Source organism: Eulemur rufifrons, chromosome 16 (genome assembly GCF_041146395.1).
Source record: "Eulemur rufifrons isolate Redbay chromosome 16, OSU_ERuf_1, whole genome shotgun sequence".
Classification (NCBI taxonomy): Eukaryota; Metazoa; Chordata; class Mammalia; order Primates; family Lemuridae; genus Eulemur; species Eulemur rufifrons.
Window position 1 is genome coordinate 169,604 of NC_090998.1, and position 16,494 is coordinate 186,097.

Here is a 16,494-nt window from a genome sequence, read left to right on the forward strand (position 1 = left end):
TGCTCCCCAAAGAGCCTACGGTTCCATTTCAGGAGCGTCCAGTCAGTGACAGCAAAGACACCATGTGCGTTGGCTCGGGCGGGAGAGCGAGTCTGACGTGCCTGGCTGGGTGGGGCGTGCGGAGCTGTGAGGGCTCTGCGGGCTCTGCGGGCTGTCCCCACACTGGCGTGAGTCTAAGAGAGGGGTTTGCACTCAGGCCGGTGGGATGCAGTTGGGCGAGGTGAGGACTGGCAGAGGGTGTAACAGGGGCCTCCTGCCCAGTGAGTCCAGCCTTGGGGAACAGCTGGGCTCATGTATCTGACTCATGTATCTCTCTAGGCCAAGCACAGGCTGGCGGTGGGAGGAAGAGGGCAAAAAGGATTTGAAAACATGGCTCAGTGTACAAAAGATTGAGCTCTCCTCCTCTCTCTTCTGCCAATGAGCTGTGTGACCCTGGGCAAGTTGCTTACCTTCTCTGGGCTTCAGCTGCCTCATGTATCCCTTTGGGGCTTTCCACGCTGTTCCCTCTGCCTCTATCTCTGCAGGTCCTATTCCCCTCATCACTCCTGCCCTTGGCCTTCTCTGGCTTTAGGACTCACTTTGGGTGCTCCTTCCTCCTCTCTGGCAGCTCTCCCTGCCCTCCCGAGGCTGCATCGGGGGCCCCTTCTCCATAGCCCCAGGCGTCCCCGTGGCAGCCCTGCAGACTGCGTTCGCTCTCCCCGTTTGCTGGCTCCTCCTTGGAGGCCAGCGCATGACTCGCTCATCGGCGCAGCCCCTGCCTAGCGCGGCGCCTGACATGACAAAGACGCTCCGAGGAGGAAAAGGGGAAGCGATAACTCAGTGACATGCAGGGGTGGGACGGACACACAGCCAGGGGCCAGGACCTGACTCTGACTTCAGGCCTGTTTGGCCCCACGGTCACGCCGGCCGCACAGCACCCTGCAGCCCTTGGACTGAAGGAGTCTCGTGCGGCCATTGCCTCCCAGCCCACCCGCCTGCCAGGCCTCCTCCGCCGGCCCGTCCAGAGCCCAGGACTGTCCCCTCAGCTTGTCTCTCCACCTCCGCTCTCACCCCAACCCCACATGCCACCTCGTAACTGGCTCCCGAATCTGACCCTCTCTTGCCGTCCCCACTGCCCCCACTGAGGCCAGGCCATCCTCCCCCCGCTTGCCTGTACCCAGGGAGACCTCCGGCTGGTTCCCCTGCTTCGAGCCTCTTCCATCCAGCCTCACCTGCACATGGCAGCCGAGTCGTCTTCATGAAGTGCACCTCTGACCGTGCTGTCCCCTGCATGAAAACCTTGGAGACGCCCAGGGTGTGTAGGACAAAGGCTTCTCCAGGCCCCCTGCCTCAGACCCAGCCCCATCAGGGTTCCAGCCACTCCTGCTCACCAGTGCCTGGAGCCCACCTTTCCTCTGGGCCTTCCTCCGCCGGGAATGCTCCCGCCTGTCCCCAGTCCTGGGTGACTCCTGCTCACACTTCAGGGCTCAGCTCAGACCGGGGCCTGGGCATGTGCGTTGACTGAGTGCCTGTCACTTGCTCCCGCCTGAGAGCAAGACTGTCATCCTCAGGGCTATGGCAGAGTTGGCAGATTCTCTCCAGACGCCTCCAGTGCTGCGTGCAGAGCAGCACTCGGGAGAGGGGCCCTAGACGCCGCCCTGCTCTTGCCCACCGTCGTCCCCGGCGCGAGGCAACACGCAAGGGACACAGCAACGGGTGGGCAGGGGAAGGACTGAGTGAGGCTGCCCCGGCTGCCCTGTTCTCCCAGCTGCTCCTCCCCAGTGAGGAGTCCTCCCTGCACCCTCCTCCCTCTCAGACAGCTTGGGGGCCACCACCCGGGGGCAGGGAGGGAGCATGCAGGTCCCTTTGGGGGCCCTTTAGGAAAGTGGCTGTGGCCGGAATATAGAGGCCCCAGGTGTGATTCTGAAATTCATTCACGCTCTCGAGGGACTTTGTATCCTGCTGCGGAACAGGCGTTTGGAGCCCACCTTGGCTGCCCCAACAGCAGAGCTCTCGGGGCTGTCCAAGCCGGGCCGTGTGCTGTGGTCGGTAGCAGCCAGGCCCTGCTCCCCACGCCAGCATCTGGGCAGAAGCACGTCCTCCTGGAGAGCAGCCCCTCCCAACGGACCCCCAGCCCCACGCCTCAGCCTCAGCACGGGCCCCTCCCCAAGAAGTGGGCCCTACCTTTCCAAGTCACTTCCCCTCTCGGGGCCTCAGTTTCCTGCGTGGTGAACCAAGGGCTTGCACCAGAGCGTCTCTAGGCTCCGTCCCACTCCAAAGGTGAGATTCCACCTCGGGCACGGAGGCCACCAGGGAGGCAGCCTGCAGAGGACGGCGGTGAAGGCCGAGCGCCGCAGGGGTCGTCCGTCTGTCCGCCTCTGTTCAGCTCGGAGAACGAATTGCCCAGCTGCTCCCTCAGGCCTGGGGGCCCCACAGTGCACTTCACACAGTCCCGGTCCTCAAGGCGCCCACACGCCGGCGGTGGCCACTGCTGTGCACAGTGCTGGCCGTCCTGCCTGAGCACCAGGCCTGTGCCGGGCCAGTGCGAGCACTTGTGCGTCGTCTCCCCAGGTCTACACGGCACCCCCCGAGGTGGGCACCGTTACTATCCCCATTTCCGGAACTAGAAGACTGAGGCTTAGTGACACTAAGTAACTTGCCCTGGGACGCAGCCCTGGGAATTCGCACAGCCAAGACCCGGCCTCCGCAGCGGTGACTTTGTCCCAGCTCCTCCTGCCCCTCTGGCATCACAGCAGGGGATGGGCTCTGTGAAGCTGCGCACGGGGGCTGGGAGCACCGGGCAGGGCAGGCAGCCTGGCCTGGGGTTCAGGGCCGGCTCCGGGGCAGCTCCCCCAGGGGGTCTCACGCCCTCAGTGCTGGCTGAGCCACAGTACGTGCCCGGCCGCGCCCAGCCACGGTCAGGAGAGGTTCTGGGCAGGCCCCGGTGCCGCGCGTGTTGAGCCCGGGCTGCATTCCAGACAGCAGGCTGGGAGGTGGCACACAGAGCAGGCGCGGCCCCTGCCCTCCGGGAGGCCACAGCCCTGCCCAGCACAGGCCTGCCTCTCCTGGGGACCACCCTAGGCACCCCCAAAGCTCCCACCGCCCCAGGCTCTCTGCTCCTCCGCCTCACGCCAGGGCTTGCCCCGCCGAGTCCTGGAGTCTCCAAACATGCAATGCCTTCGTGGTCTCATTGAGAAATCTCGGGTCGGAGGAGATCCTGGCCCGCGTCTGAGAGCCCCCGCACCCAGGCCCGCGCTCCTCAGCACCCAGCCAGCCGCTCTGCCTCCCAGGCCCTGGCTCGGCCACCAGCACTCAGCAGCCCCAGCCCCTCAGCTGCCACAGTACCCTGAGAAGAGAGAGCGTGTTCTAATCGACACTGAGGGCTCACTAGAGAGTGGAGCCCCTGTCCCCTCCTCTGCTGCTTCTGGCTGAGGACCTGAGGGATGGGTGTCTCGGGAGAGGCGAGGCAGACCCCCCGTGACTCCTGAGGCGTAGAGAGAAGGGAGCAGAGCTGCTCCTTGGCGGGTTGGCCCAGACCCATCCCTCCATGACTGTCCCCGCATACACACCTGCCCGGAGGGCGCTGGCCAGGGGGGACAGAGCTGACCTGGGCCACCGGTCAGTTCCCAGGTCCTGTGAGAATGGGGGGAATGATGGAGCATTTGGCGCCAAGCCCAGATCCAGAAAAGTGTCCGGATGTTTCTTTTCCCTGGGGCACAGGAGAGTTCAGCTTAGTTCATGTCTGCAAACATTTGTGAAGGCCCCGTCGTGGCACGAGGGACGCGGAGACACAGAATGACATCTTGCCTGCGAGGGGCAGTCTGGGGGGACCAGAGCTCTCTGAGCAGGGGTGCGGTGAGCACGGAGGCCACCGGGCTGCAGGGGCGGGAAGGAAGCAGCGGGCGCGGTGAGGGGGGCAGCACGGGCTGGGTCAGCAGGAGATGGTCCTGCTGGACTACTGGACGGAGCGGTGGCGAGCCCAGGACTGATTCAGCCACTTCTGGGGAGCAGCTCTCAACGCCGGCACCGGCTGGGGGTTCTATGGGGGCAGACGACAACCAAGACCTACTTGATGCGCAAATGACTTACGCTCTGTTGGACCCTGGGGGAGGGGCAGGGGGAGGAGGAAGTAGGTAAACACCATAAAGATTTGGGAGGAAACTATGAAATCAAAGAGAAGTCTAAAGCAGCGTTCTCCACTGGCGCCCGCAGCAGGAACGCCCCGTCTGGTTGGGGATGGAGAAGGCTTCCTGGAGAAGGCACATTTGAGATGTCCCCTTGCAGGAGGGGACATTTCTACCTGGAGGAAGGGGGATGAGGGTGGGGAGAGTGCTGCAGGCAGAGGAGAAGCTGAGTGACTACTGGAGCAGGGCCCCCTGGTGCATGGGGCAGAGCAGGGCCACCGGTGTGGGGTGTGGGGTGTGGGGTGTGGGCTTTGTCAGCGGAGGCTGCGAGGCAGGCCCGGATTTGCGAGGGTCGGAAAGCCAGGAGGAAGTGTTTGCGCTTCTTTGGGGCAGTGGTTCTCAAGCAAAGGAAGGCCTGTGTCACATCTGCTCTGGAGCGAGGACGAGGGAGGTGGTGAGGGGGCTGCCGGGGTGGCCCAAATGGGTAGACCAAGCGAGCCCCATGTGGGACATTCTGGTAGGAACTTCAAGGGTGACTGCAAAAGGTACTGGGGGTGAGGAGCCACAGGGACTACAGGAGGCTGGGAAATGCAGAGGACAGGACAACGAGGACCCAGGGACAAAGGCAAGGTGGCCAGGCTGGGTGGTGTTAGGCCAATAAGGAAGTCATGGAGAGCTGCTTTGGGCAAAGTGGGAGAAACAGTGGCTTTGCAGAGGCAGACAGGGGTCCATGGGCTGCTGGGAATGCAGGTGTAGGATCAAGGCTAGGAACGGTGCTTGTAGGCTCACTCACATAATCGTCACTGTCATCACCGAGTAGCTTACCACTTAGTGAGCACCTGCTCTGTGCTACGTGAAATAATCCAATCCTCACAGCAAGGCAGAGTCAGCAAGGTGAGCCTCACCTGACAGACAGGGAAGCGAGAGCCAGAGGTGTTACACTTGTCCGAGGCCAACCGGCAGGGAAGGGGCAGGGGCAGGGAAGGGGCAGGTCTGGGTCTGGCATCTCCCCTGGACAGTGCTTGCTCCTCAGTCCCTCACGGTGGCGTGAGGGGGTGGTGGACGGGTCTCCACGGGGAGGCAGGCAGGGCTGAGGGGGTGTCAGCCTGGGGACATACGCAGTCTCACGAAGCTCTGCCTGACACGGTTCCCTCTTACTTAGTCGTTAATTATCACCCATCAGGGACTGCTCCAGTGACTTCCAACACAGAAGTCACGGGGAAAATTACAATGTGTGTGGAGACTGGAAGGTGACACGTGTGTGACTGGTGACTAGCATGCATAGGGATTTTGTGGCCAGAACATAGGATTAAGGAGCTCTAGGGAGGCAGGAAAAGCGAGGCAGATGGGTCCTGAGTGCTGGGGAGAGTTGCAAGGTGGTGGAGAGCTGCAGAAAGGAGGGAGGGGGAGGCTGGGGATGGGCGTGGGACTGACGGGAGAGCAGGGCATTGCTGGCCTCCCTGAGACCCTCCGGTGAGCCAGCAGGAGGAGGAGCTTCCCAAGGGTCATTTCAGCCAGTCTTCTGCCTCTAAGTGGAATGACCCATGCCAGGGCGATGGGCACTTTACCGTTTTGGAAGCATCTCAGACAATGGATTTGACACCCTCCCTCTGCTGCCAACAGCACCTCACAACCTGAAAGGATGTTCTTGGCCTGGGGTTCCCTGGAAGTACAGGCCAGGTGGGAGAGACATGTGCAGCCCGTGCCTCCTGGCAGCTTCTCGCACGCTCCAGGGAGCCGAAAGGCGGACACGTTGAGAGGAGGCAGTGAAGCGACGGGCTCCTCCCTCTCTGCGCTGCCCTTGGGGAGGGACACTGCGCCTACACCAAGGCCAAACCTCCATTTTAGACCTCAGGGAACATGCCAGAATCCAGCAGGGAGAATGAGCCAAGCTACCACTGTGCCCTCCTTCTGGCATGACTTCTGCAGGAGCAGAATGCGCCCAAGGCAGATACCTGCACTCCTGATGGGGATGTGAGGTCATACCTGGACCAGGTAGGCAGTGTCCACTTGCCATGGGAGGCAGAATTCTAAGGTGGCCCCCACGACTCCTACCCCCCGTACACGTGTCCCGTATGAGCCCCTTCCCCCGAGCATGAGTGGAACTAGTGAATATGATGGGATAGCACTCCCATGATTAGGTTGCCGATCAGCTGACTTTGAGTTAATCAAAGGGAAGAGCGCCCTGGGTGGGTCTGGCCTAATCAGGTGAGCCCTTTAAAAGAAGGTGAAGCCCAGAGAGGCACTCTCCTGTTGGCCGTGAGGGAGCACAGTACCATGTTGTGGGAGGATCATGTGGCAGGGAACAGCAGGCAGCCTCTAGTAACTGAGGGCCTCAGTCCCACAATCACCAGGAACCCAATTCTGCCAAAGCGAGCTTGAAAGAGGACCCCGAGTGTCAGCGGAGGTCACAGCCCCAGCTGATGCCTTGATCCCAGCCTGGAGAGAGCCCGAGCAAGGACCCAGGTGAGCTGTGCCCACACTGATTCACAGAACTAGCAGAAAATGAACTGGGGTTTTACGCTGCTAAGTGTGTGGTAGTTCGTTAGGCAGCATCATGAATACACGTGGTAATGATTTTTAAGAGCACCTAGAAAGCCCTACATAGGAGAATTGTGACGGTACTGGTGGAGCTTTCTTCTCCTGCTTAGGGCCTTGTACCTTGTAAAATGCAAATGCAAATTCATCTGGGAGAACCCATGTGGGAAGCCTTACTGGCCACCCACACTTTACTCTGCATGTTTCCTGCCACCTCCGCAGAGTAGGGTTAGATGGGGAGAGACAGCTCGATGTCCTGGGCCGGGGTGGGGAAGGGCACGGCCGGGAGAGCTGAAGACAAGCACTGAGAATGCCCCGTTTTTCCTGGGGCTGTCCCTGGGGATTGGAGCTGTATCCACAAGGTCTCCTGGGCCAAGGGGGTGCTGCTGCTCGGGGGGTGGGGGTCACCCCTCGTACCCAGCAGGGAGGGAGAAGAGGACAGTGCCAGGGTCAAGGGGGACAGTCATTCCAGTGGCAGCCTCTGCGGGATCAAGTGGAGCAGAAAGCAAGTTGAAGTGCTGAATCGAGGGGTAAAACGTGGCCTGTCTACCTGTCCCCTCCGCACCACGATCCTTGGAGAACATGGGAGTGAGGATGCCGTTCTTGCCTTCGTTGTTCATCTCAGCTGCCTCTCTGGCTCTAGTTCAAGGAAGGACACAGTGTGCAAGTGGAGCGTATGGTTGACATAGCTTCAGGGCCAGGGACACCTCCTCACTCCCCAGACTTCTCTGAGAGCTCATCAGAGTCTACAGTGCCACCAATTAAGCCCATCCCCTTAACATAGGCCTTGTCCCTTATTTAAATGCAGAAGCCTCCAGGGGGCAGGGTTAAGCGTGATTGGTCATTCACACCTTCCTAGTCCTTTCTTCAGAGGTTTTGATGCTGCGAAAAAGTGAGAGTACAGCAACCTGAGAGGAGAAAGTCCAGGGACAGGAGAGAGCTGAGAGCCGGTGAGCAGCCAGCACACATGCTGGTCCCGTCAGAAGGTTCCTGGGGTCACATCTGCCCAGGGGATGTCCCACCCCCCATCGGCCACCCCACCAGGCCCTGCTTGGGTGGGGCAGCTCCCGCTGTGGCAGTCCCAACTGTGGGACTCTTGGTCATGGTGGCCTGGAAGGACGCCCACTCTTGACACATGTATCCATCTTTTTACCAAATTCACAGTTACTGAGCACCTACCCTGTGCCGGCCCCCAGGCTGGGCACTGGGAACACAGAGATGGTCAAACCCCAGGGATGCTCCCAAGGAGAGAAACCCCCAGTGCAGTGACAGGAATGCTGAGAGGGGGAGCAGGTGAGCAGGAAAGGCAGCACTTTTTTTTTTTTTTTAGCATTTCTGTTTAATTTTTCATTGTTCATTATTTTTAAATGTGCACAAAAGTAGGAACAATAGTGTATTAAACTCCCCTCTTGCCATCGCCAAGCTCTAATCACTTTTATAAATATTTTTATTAATGGTAATATTGTGCCATCTAACCCTTCCACATTCTTTGACAGTATTTTAACACAAATTCAAGATATCATGCATTTCACCCATAGATTCTTCCGTAGGCACCTCTGACATGAGCATTTCTTAGTCTTCACCACAGCAGCGATACCCGACTCCCAGTCCTCGCTCTCCTGCCCCCTGGGACATTACCGCCAGAATGGAACCCTACACCCTCCACCTCTAGGGGTCTCGCTCGCCAAGGACCCGCTATCTTGGGCTGTGACTGGCCAGGAGAGCCCGCCAGCGGCCCCCAGCTGCGCACTCCTGGCCGAGCGCTCCGGCGCCACACCGCCCCTTCCCCGGCTGAGCCCTTCCCCTCTCTGTCCTTGTTGCAGATTGAAATGCTAGAGCACAAGTATGGGGGCCACCTGGTGTCCCGGCGCGCCGCTTGCACCATCCAAACGGCTTTCCGCCAGTACCAGCTCAGCAAGAACTTCGAGAAGATCCGCAACTCGCTTCTGGAGAGCCGCCTGCCCCGGCGGATCTCCCTGCGAAAGGCACGGGCGCCCACGGCCGAGGGCGCGGCGGCCGAGCAGGCGCTGCTGGAGGGCTACGGCCTCGCGGGGCTGCCGCTGGTGCGCTCGCCCGCCCTGCCGCCCGGCCTCGCGGGCGCGCTCACCGAGCTGGAGGACTCCTTCGCCGAGCAGGTGCAGTCCCTGGCCAAGTCCATCGACGACGCCCTCAGCACCTGGAGCCTCAAGACCGTGTGCTCCCTGCAGGAGAGCGGCGCCTACCAGCTGCGCCAGGCCCTGCAGGCGGCTGCGGGGCCGCCCGACCTGGAGGCCGAGACGCCGGAGCCGGAGCGCGCGGGCCCGGGGCCCGCGGAAGAAGTGGCTGAGGCCGCCGGCCTGCCCCAGGGCCACAGCGGCACCCTCATGATGGCCTTCCGGGACGTCACGGTGCAGATCGCCAGCCAGAACATCTCCGTCTCCTCCTCCGCGGCTCTGTCGGTGGCCAACTGCCTGGGCGCGACGACGGCCCCGGCCCCCGCGGAGCCCGCGCCGGGCCGGGCGGAGCGGGGCGAGGTGCCGGGGCAGGAGTCTCTGCCAGCCCCCGCCGTGGGCCGCGGGGACGTGCCCGCCGAGGACACGTGCGCAGAGGCAGAGGCAGAGGCAGAGGCAGAGGCCAGCCGGGCCACCGTGCTGGGGGCTGCAGAGGAGGTGGAGGAGGAGCCCTCAGTCGCCCAGGCAGAGGAGGAAGAGGAGGAGGCAGGGAAAGAGGCCGAGGCCAAGGCGGGCAACAACCCAGAGCAGCTGAGCAGCAGCTGCACGTCCACCAAGTCGGCCAAGTCGGGCTCGGAAGTGTCGGCCTCCGCGTCCAAGGAGGCCCTGCAGGCCATGATCCTGAGCCTGCCGCGCTACCACTGTGAGAACCCGGCCAGCTGCAGGTCGCCCACGCTCTCCACCGACACCCTGCGCAAGCGGCTCTACCGCATCGGCCTCAACCTCTTCAACATGTGAGTGAGCCTGGCCCGGCAGGGCCCTCCTCCGCCTAGCAGGGGGCCGGGGAGCTTGCCACGTGGCCCGGTTCTCCCGGGCAGCGTCGGTGCCACGCCTGAGCCCCCAGAGAGTGCTTAGGGAGTACACGTTTTATTTTTAATGGTTCTGAGTTTATTTTAAGAAGGATTAAGGGGAAAAAATAACACATCAAACACTTGTTTTCACACTGTTACTGTTTAAGATGAAGCTAGGGTTTGAGAAGAGAATTTAAAAGACAAGACATTATTAAGTACATAATAGTACAGGCAGTGCAAGGACTGCAGAAATCATTAGGGTAGAGCATGAAGTTAGGGAAACTGCAGTATCTCGTGGGGTTGGAGAAATGAGGGCCTGGGTGGCGTAGGGAAAACAGGGAGAAGGCAGGAGAGGGCAGGGGTGCAGGAGAGGGCAGGGGTGCGGGAAGGAGAGGGAGGCGGGAAGAGAGCGAAGCAGGCAGAGGTGCGATAGAAAAAGAACAGGGGAATAGAAGGAGAGAAACAACCAATTGCTACAGCTCTGAGACCCCGACAGGACCAGCCCTGCAACCCGGGTGTGCACAGGCCAAGCAGAGGAAGCGCAAGGTCGGCCTGGGGAAGGCGCGGCCAGCAGGCCCTCTGCACCTCACTCCAGGCGCTGTCCCCTTCCAGCCCTGCCCTAAAGCCTCTCTGCTGCGGGCACCTGTGTTCATTCATCCGCCCAGCTGTTCTTCACTGGGGCCAGGCACCATGACCACAAAGACAGTGGGACATGTTCCTGGGTTCAAGAAGTTCATATTCCAGGGCAATAGTTACTATAATGAAGGACCAGTTTAGTTTTTTACCCCCCAATATAGTGCGGGCTGATACTTTTGTAAAATACAATAGAAATGAGTTGCTAGAAAAACAATCACATGCCTGGTTGTCCTGGAAATGTCAAAGCACTATAAAGGCTTCTAAATGCCACCCTCTGTTTCTGTACTTCTCTCCCCCGGGGCCAGTAAGAAACAGCTCAGGGAGCAGCAAGGATTTGCAGAGCACCCTGGGGTGAGGTGGCCTTAAGACAGGGCACCACGCCCGCTGGCAGAGACTCAGGCCTGGGATCAGAGCCTGGAGGGCAGGAGGGCAGGGGGGCGTGGCGGGAGAGCCCACCTCTGTTCCCTTTCCCTGTCTCCAGGGTGGGGGATTCCAGGGTGGGAACCTGGGTGTTGACTACAGGATACAGGCGGGGGTGGGGGGCTCCTTGGCAGGCCTGGGGTGAGACCCCGGAGGCAGGGACAGAGAGGGGCCCCTCCCCTCCACCTGCTCTGGGATGCACCTTGCTCGCACCAGATGCCCCTTGCCCATCTCCGGCCCGCACTGTCCTCTGTGTGAGGAAGTTCAGGACTTGGAGGCTCTGGTGAGAGATGCTTCCCATGGGGGAACACTCCCATCTAGAGGGATCCTGGCATTTCCTGGGAAGTCAGTTTCTAGGGGCCTCCGGGCACGTTTATGGGTTTCCTGGGCTGGAAGACACGGAGGAAAGAAGTCATGGCGGCCCTGGCTCACTCTGGTGCTTCTCCCCCACCCTCAGAAACCCGGACAAGGGCATCCAGTTCCTGATCTCTCGTGGCTTCATCCCGGACACCCCCATTGGCGTGGCCCATTTCCTCCTCCAGCGGAAGGGCCTCAGCCGCCAGATGATCGGAGAGTTCCTGGGCAACAGCAAGAAGCAGTTCAACCGGGACGTGCTGGAGTGAGTGCCCAGCCCCGGCTGCCCCAGCCCCACCCCACCTGCCGGCTCTCCTGGGATCCCAGCAGGACCTCTGAAACCTTGGCAGTTTCCTTAGTGACATGCTCCCTCCATTCCTCACAGCTTCCTGATTGGCCACAGGGGCCAGAATCCCGGTCTTTGGCCCATCACCCCAGTGGGACTGCGCCACTGTCTGTCCTGGTCACTCGCTGATAGAGTGGCTGAGGGCCAGGCTCTGTCCGGGGGTCCAGGGATACAGAAATGCTCCGAGGAGACAAAAGCCCTCTCTCCCTGCCTCTCTCAGGGCGCTCTCCAGGAAAAGACGAAGGCTTGTCAGCTGGGCTCCTCCTCATGTCCTTGGAGCCTAGACTGAGGGCTTTAGAGCAGGAAAACAATGTGATCCGTGAAGACAGATTAACCACAAAATCACAACCACCAAAGAAAAGAGTTTAAAGTGCAGTAGCGAGATGGGGGCAGATGGGGCTGCCCTCCCAGGGCTCAACCCTGCGCGTGTGGGTGGCAGAGTCTCCCCAGAGTGGCAGGGCAGAGGGGGGTCCCCTGGGGCTGGGGAGCAGGGCCTTTGAGCCTTCTCTCTGGGAAAGGGCTGCGGCCCCAGGAGGTCCCCTCTGGCCCCTGCCACCCCCCCCCCCCGCCCCGTGCTCCTTCTGGCTTCCATTAGGCCCCCAAGCTCACTTCCTTCTTGAAGGCCACCATTCTGTAGAGACCCTGCTGCATTTCTCTGGGGGACAGAGAGCAGAAGTGTTTGCCCAGGAGCCCTGGGAGAACCTTTACCTTTTATACTCGCCCCGGAGCAGCCAGTCTGAGAGGGTGTGGGAGCTCTGACGTCACCCGGTGGCCTGCTGTGGCCAGCGTCCCTGGCGTGGGGCGCAGAGGTTTGGCTTCTGTCTCTGGAGCAGCCTGGGTGCTGTGTCGCCATGTGGAGAAGTCCCTGCCCTCTGGGCCTCCGTTTCCAGGCCTCTGAGTGGTGTGGACTGTGCGTGGGGGACCAGTCGCCCTCTGAAATCTCTGTCGCATCCCTAAAACCACTGATGTGGTGGCTGTCTGGGTGCAGTTAGAAGAGCGAGGGCTTGGACCCACCTCGGGGACTTTGAAATCCCCGGATGGTCCTAAGCTGGGCAGAAGCCAATTCTTGCCGCTGACTCTCGGTGGCTTCATCCGTCGTCCCTCCTGGAACTGGTCTGTCGAGGGCTGTGAGGAGGAAAGAGAACTGAGTAGTGGGCTGCGTCTCCCTTTCACCCCTTCCTTCCCCGCCTCCCTGGGCACCTCTTCCCTTTCCCACCAGCCCTGCTGTGCGGGGACCCTGTGGGGCTGCCCCAGGAACTGTGTCCAGGACACAGAAAGGCAGAGATCACATTTCCCTCCTTTCCCTCCTTCCCCCACCTCCCCCCACTGGTGCCTCTCTCTGCCTCCTCCCTGCCTTGGTCCCCTTTCTGCTCCTTCCAGGGAGAGGGGAGGTGCTGGGCCCTGTGGCTTCCTCCTCTCCTGCTGCCCCACCCCAGGCCTCGCTGTGTCTCTGATCAGGGCAGGAGTGACTCTGCCTCCCAGGCCCTGACTGCCATCCCTTTCTTCTGCCGTCCCCAGTCCCCGTGGGGCCAGCCCTGGAGTGCAGCCTGCCAGGCCCTCACTGTCCTGCAGTGCTGGGAACACAGTAAACTAACTGCATCCTCCCTGGGAGCCTGAGCCTGTGGCCGCAGCCCTGCTGGGGAGGGAGCTGGGCCAGGCGGGGTCTGCCCGGTGGGCAGGGCTGGACTCCTGCCGCCGTCATGGGGAGCTCTTGCGCCTTTGAGGCTGTGCAGTGGGGCAGGGCAAACGCTGGACCTGGGACAGGGGCCCAGATGGCAAGCCTGGCTCTGCTGCTGCGTGCTGTGTAGCGTTGGCAAGTCCCTTCTCTCTAAGCCTCAGTGTCCCTGTCCTGTCTGAGAAGGTTGGGCAGTGGGATCGCGGAGGCCCCTCCAAGTCCTGTGGATTTCTCGGCGTTCCCATTTCTAGGGTGTTTGCAGCACCTGTGCTAGGCACTGGGGCCTTGCTTTGTCACCCTGCCAGAGCAGCCCTCAGGCTCCAGGGCAGTGCCGGGGTGCCAGGGTTCGTGGGGGAACGGGCTGGCTGTTCCTTGTTCATTCAGCAAACATCGAGTGCCTACTGTGTGTTGAGACTGGGGCTGTGCCGGGCCTCCCGTGTGCACATGTGGGGGAGGCCCGGCTCGGGGTCTCCGGAGCTTAGAGCAGTGTCAATGGGGGCAAGAGGAGGAGGAGCCGGGGAGAGCGCTGAAGGCCCTGGCACCGTGGGCGAGGCAGGGCTGAGTACAGAGCTGAGCCTCGGCCCCTTGTGCTCTGTTCTGCAGCCACGCCGGCCCTGGGCTCCGAGGCAGGCCGATGCGGCGCCGCCGAGAGGACCGCGTCCCGCCCCAAGTCTGTGGGTTGCCTGTCTCCGGGCTGGGGAGGGCCTTCCTCCCCTGCAAAGAGCCAGGGGCAGGTGGAGAGGCAGGAAGAGGCAGGAAGAGGCAGGCTGTGGCAGGGGAGCCGGGACACTCCAGCCAGCCTGGAGCCTTCCAGAATCGCCGCCTCTTCCTTACTCCCCCCAGGGAAGACACACACACTAACCGCATCACCCTCTCCCACTTTGCCCAGGCCTAGCAGGCTTCACAGGGATTCCACACGGCCCCCTGCCCTGCCTGGTGACATTCAGCGAGTGGCACCGTTCTGTACAAAGCTGCTTGCCGAAGAAAAAGACATAAACCAGCCATCCCCTGGGAGACTGAGGCAGCCCGAGGAGGCAGGGCGAGGCGGAAAGCCCTCTGGGGGCTGGAGGAGCGGGACACGAGCAGTGTCCCGGCGGTGACCTTTGCTCCCAGAGTCGGGCCCTCAGTGCCCCCGGAAGCTCCCACCTCCACCCTTGCGTGTCCTACATCCACAGATCGCACGCACTAGAAGTCATCTGAGCTCACAGGGCCACGCCCAGCCCAGTGTCCACGTGTGAAGGCTTGCGTGTGGTCCGTGTTGTAAGGGAGAACCCAGCCTGTTTCCTCGTTGGTAAAATGGTGATGATAGCGCTGCCTCCTGTGGATTCAATGTCTAGGATGAGCTTGAAGTGCTCAACTCGGGGCCTGCTCAGGACACTCTCTACGGAGGTCAGCTATTTCCATTACTGTCTCTCCCCCTTGAAAGCACGGGCTTTAGAGCCCCCGTCCCACTCCCCCAACACAGGGACGCCGGAGCATCGCAGGTCCGGTTTGAAGTCAGGTCTCCTCGGCAGACAGCAAGAACTTACCTGCTGGGACTTGCGGGGCAGGGGCAGCTCCCGGCCCTCCTGTGGTCTGAGGAGGCCTCTCCGATGCTGAGGAGGGCTGGGCAGTGGCACGCCCGGCTGGGGGACCCAGGCACAGCCAAGCCTGGCATCCTCGAGGCCGGAGGCTTCTCCCTCTCGGCTTCCGCGTGGCGGGAACTTGGCTCCGCTCTCCCCTTCCCGAGTCGCTCTCTGCAGCGTGTGGAGGCCGGCAGGTGGGGATGCTCCTGGCTGCGGGCGGTCTCTTTGCTGGCCTGGACGACTTTTCCCGACGTGACTCAGGGGCACAGGGAGGGCATCGGCGCCTGCCGTGGCCGGCACATGCGTGCAGGGCAGCTTGGGGCTGGGCTGCCGGGAGACAGTTTCCTGGGCGTCCCTTCCCTCCGCTGCGTCTGCTCCATCCTTTGTTGAATTCCGAGGCATGTCAGAGTTTGGCGTTTGGGTCAGATTTTGTTATTTCGTTGCCATGGAGATGTATTGGCCAGAGTGTAACAGATTTGTTCTTCTTAGGTGACATTTAGAAGTGAAGACAGATTGTCAAACTCAGGAGCCTGGAAGGCTCTGGCCTTTCATCGCTAGGAAGAAACGATTTGGGAACGTCCCGCCCGTGGTGCCCTGTGTCATCTCAGAACAGGTTCCTTTCCCTGGAGGAAGTCCAGGAGGAGGGGTGGGCTGGGCCCAGGTGGCCCGGACAGGCCTGGCAGGCAGGGAGAGAAGACCAGGGTCACTTCCACTCCTTCGAGTGCTTTACACGGCCGCCGCGTGGGAAATGGTGCCTTTGGGGGCCTGGACCCTTCCCCTCTCCAGTGCCCCCCAGCACACACACACAGACAAGGGACTCCCTGAGCAGTGAAGGGTCATGCAAGTGTGGGACCGTTTACTCCTGTGTCTGGAGACCTCGAGTCCCCAGGCGTGGTGGCGCCCGGCCAGGGCTGCGCGTCCCTGTGGCTGCGTCACTGCAGCATAGACGTCGGGCTTTCATGCCCTTGAACATACCCACACCCAGCCCCACCTGGCACTCAGCCCAGCGCAGGACAGGTCTGTCTCCAACCCTGTGAGACGCACAGTTGTGCCTGCACCTGGCCTCTCTTAGAAGGGGGACCTCTCACTTGGAGGGGCTCCCAGGGAGTCGCTGTCTCCTGGCGCTTTGAGGAGGGCCACGAGGGACTGAGCGGGCCGTGAGACATAGTGATGACAGCTCTCACACATCCAGCGTTTGCTGTGTGCCAGCAGGCACTGTCCCAAGAACCTTACGTGCACAACCTCGTCCCGTCTGTGCAGCAGCTCTGTGGGGAGGGCTACTAATCTGTTCCAGCAAAGGCACCGAGTAACAGAGGCTGGGTGGCCTGCCCACAGCCACAGAGCTAATCCATGCAGGGGTTTGAAGCCCAGCAGGACGGCTTCGTCCCCTGCACCCTCAACCCTGCACCATCGGCCTCTGCACTGCGTCCCGAGACAAGCGTGGTCTGAATGCGTTTATGGTGCTTGTCTGTGCCCAGTCATTAGTCACGGTGCGGGAAGAAGAAACGGAGGCCCAGAGAGAAGAAAGGACTCGTCTCTTGGCCACTGGCAGAGGACTTGAATGGAGTCAGGGACCACCCGTCCCTTGACTCCACTTCTTCTGCTGTGCTCTGAGCCTCTCCCTTGGGAAGAAGGAGCTGAGAAACCGCTTTATCTGTGAAGAGGCCTGAGCTAGGCTCGGTTCCTCTCTCCGGCATACGTGTAGCGACAGGGCCACTGGCCGGCCGACTAGTGAGGCCACTGCAGGCAGCTGGTGGCGGTGACGGGCAGGGTCTTCTGAAAACCTCAGCTCGAGGGGACTTCGCGTGCACTAGCTCACCTGGCATGTCAGCCCAGACTTGGTCTCCAGGAACATA

General features: G+C 61.4%; 1 protein-coding gene across 2 annotated transcripts in view; it reads left to right on the forward strand.

The window, feature by feature from the left end:
* The window catches only part of IQSEC3 (IQ motif and Sec7 domain ArfGEF 3), a 115,841-nt gene that overhangs the window by 59,958 nt on the left and 39,389 nt on the right, over positions 1-16,494 (forward strand). The window contains exons 4-5 of one of the 2 annotated variants that reach the window (XM_069491021.1): positions 8,465-9,585; positions 11,156-11,317. In XM_069491021.1, the coding sequence (XP_069347122.1) occupies positions 8,465-9,585; positions 11,156-11,317 (1,283 nt within the window). Of the gene's footprint in view, positions 1-8,464; positions 9,586-11,155; positions 11,318-16,494 lie in introns of those variants that run through there. The other variant, XM_069491022.1, reaches the window with a different exon arrangement.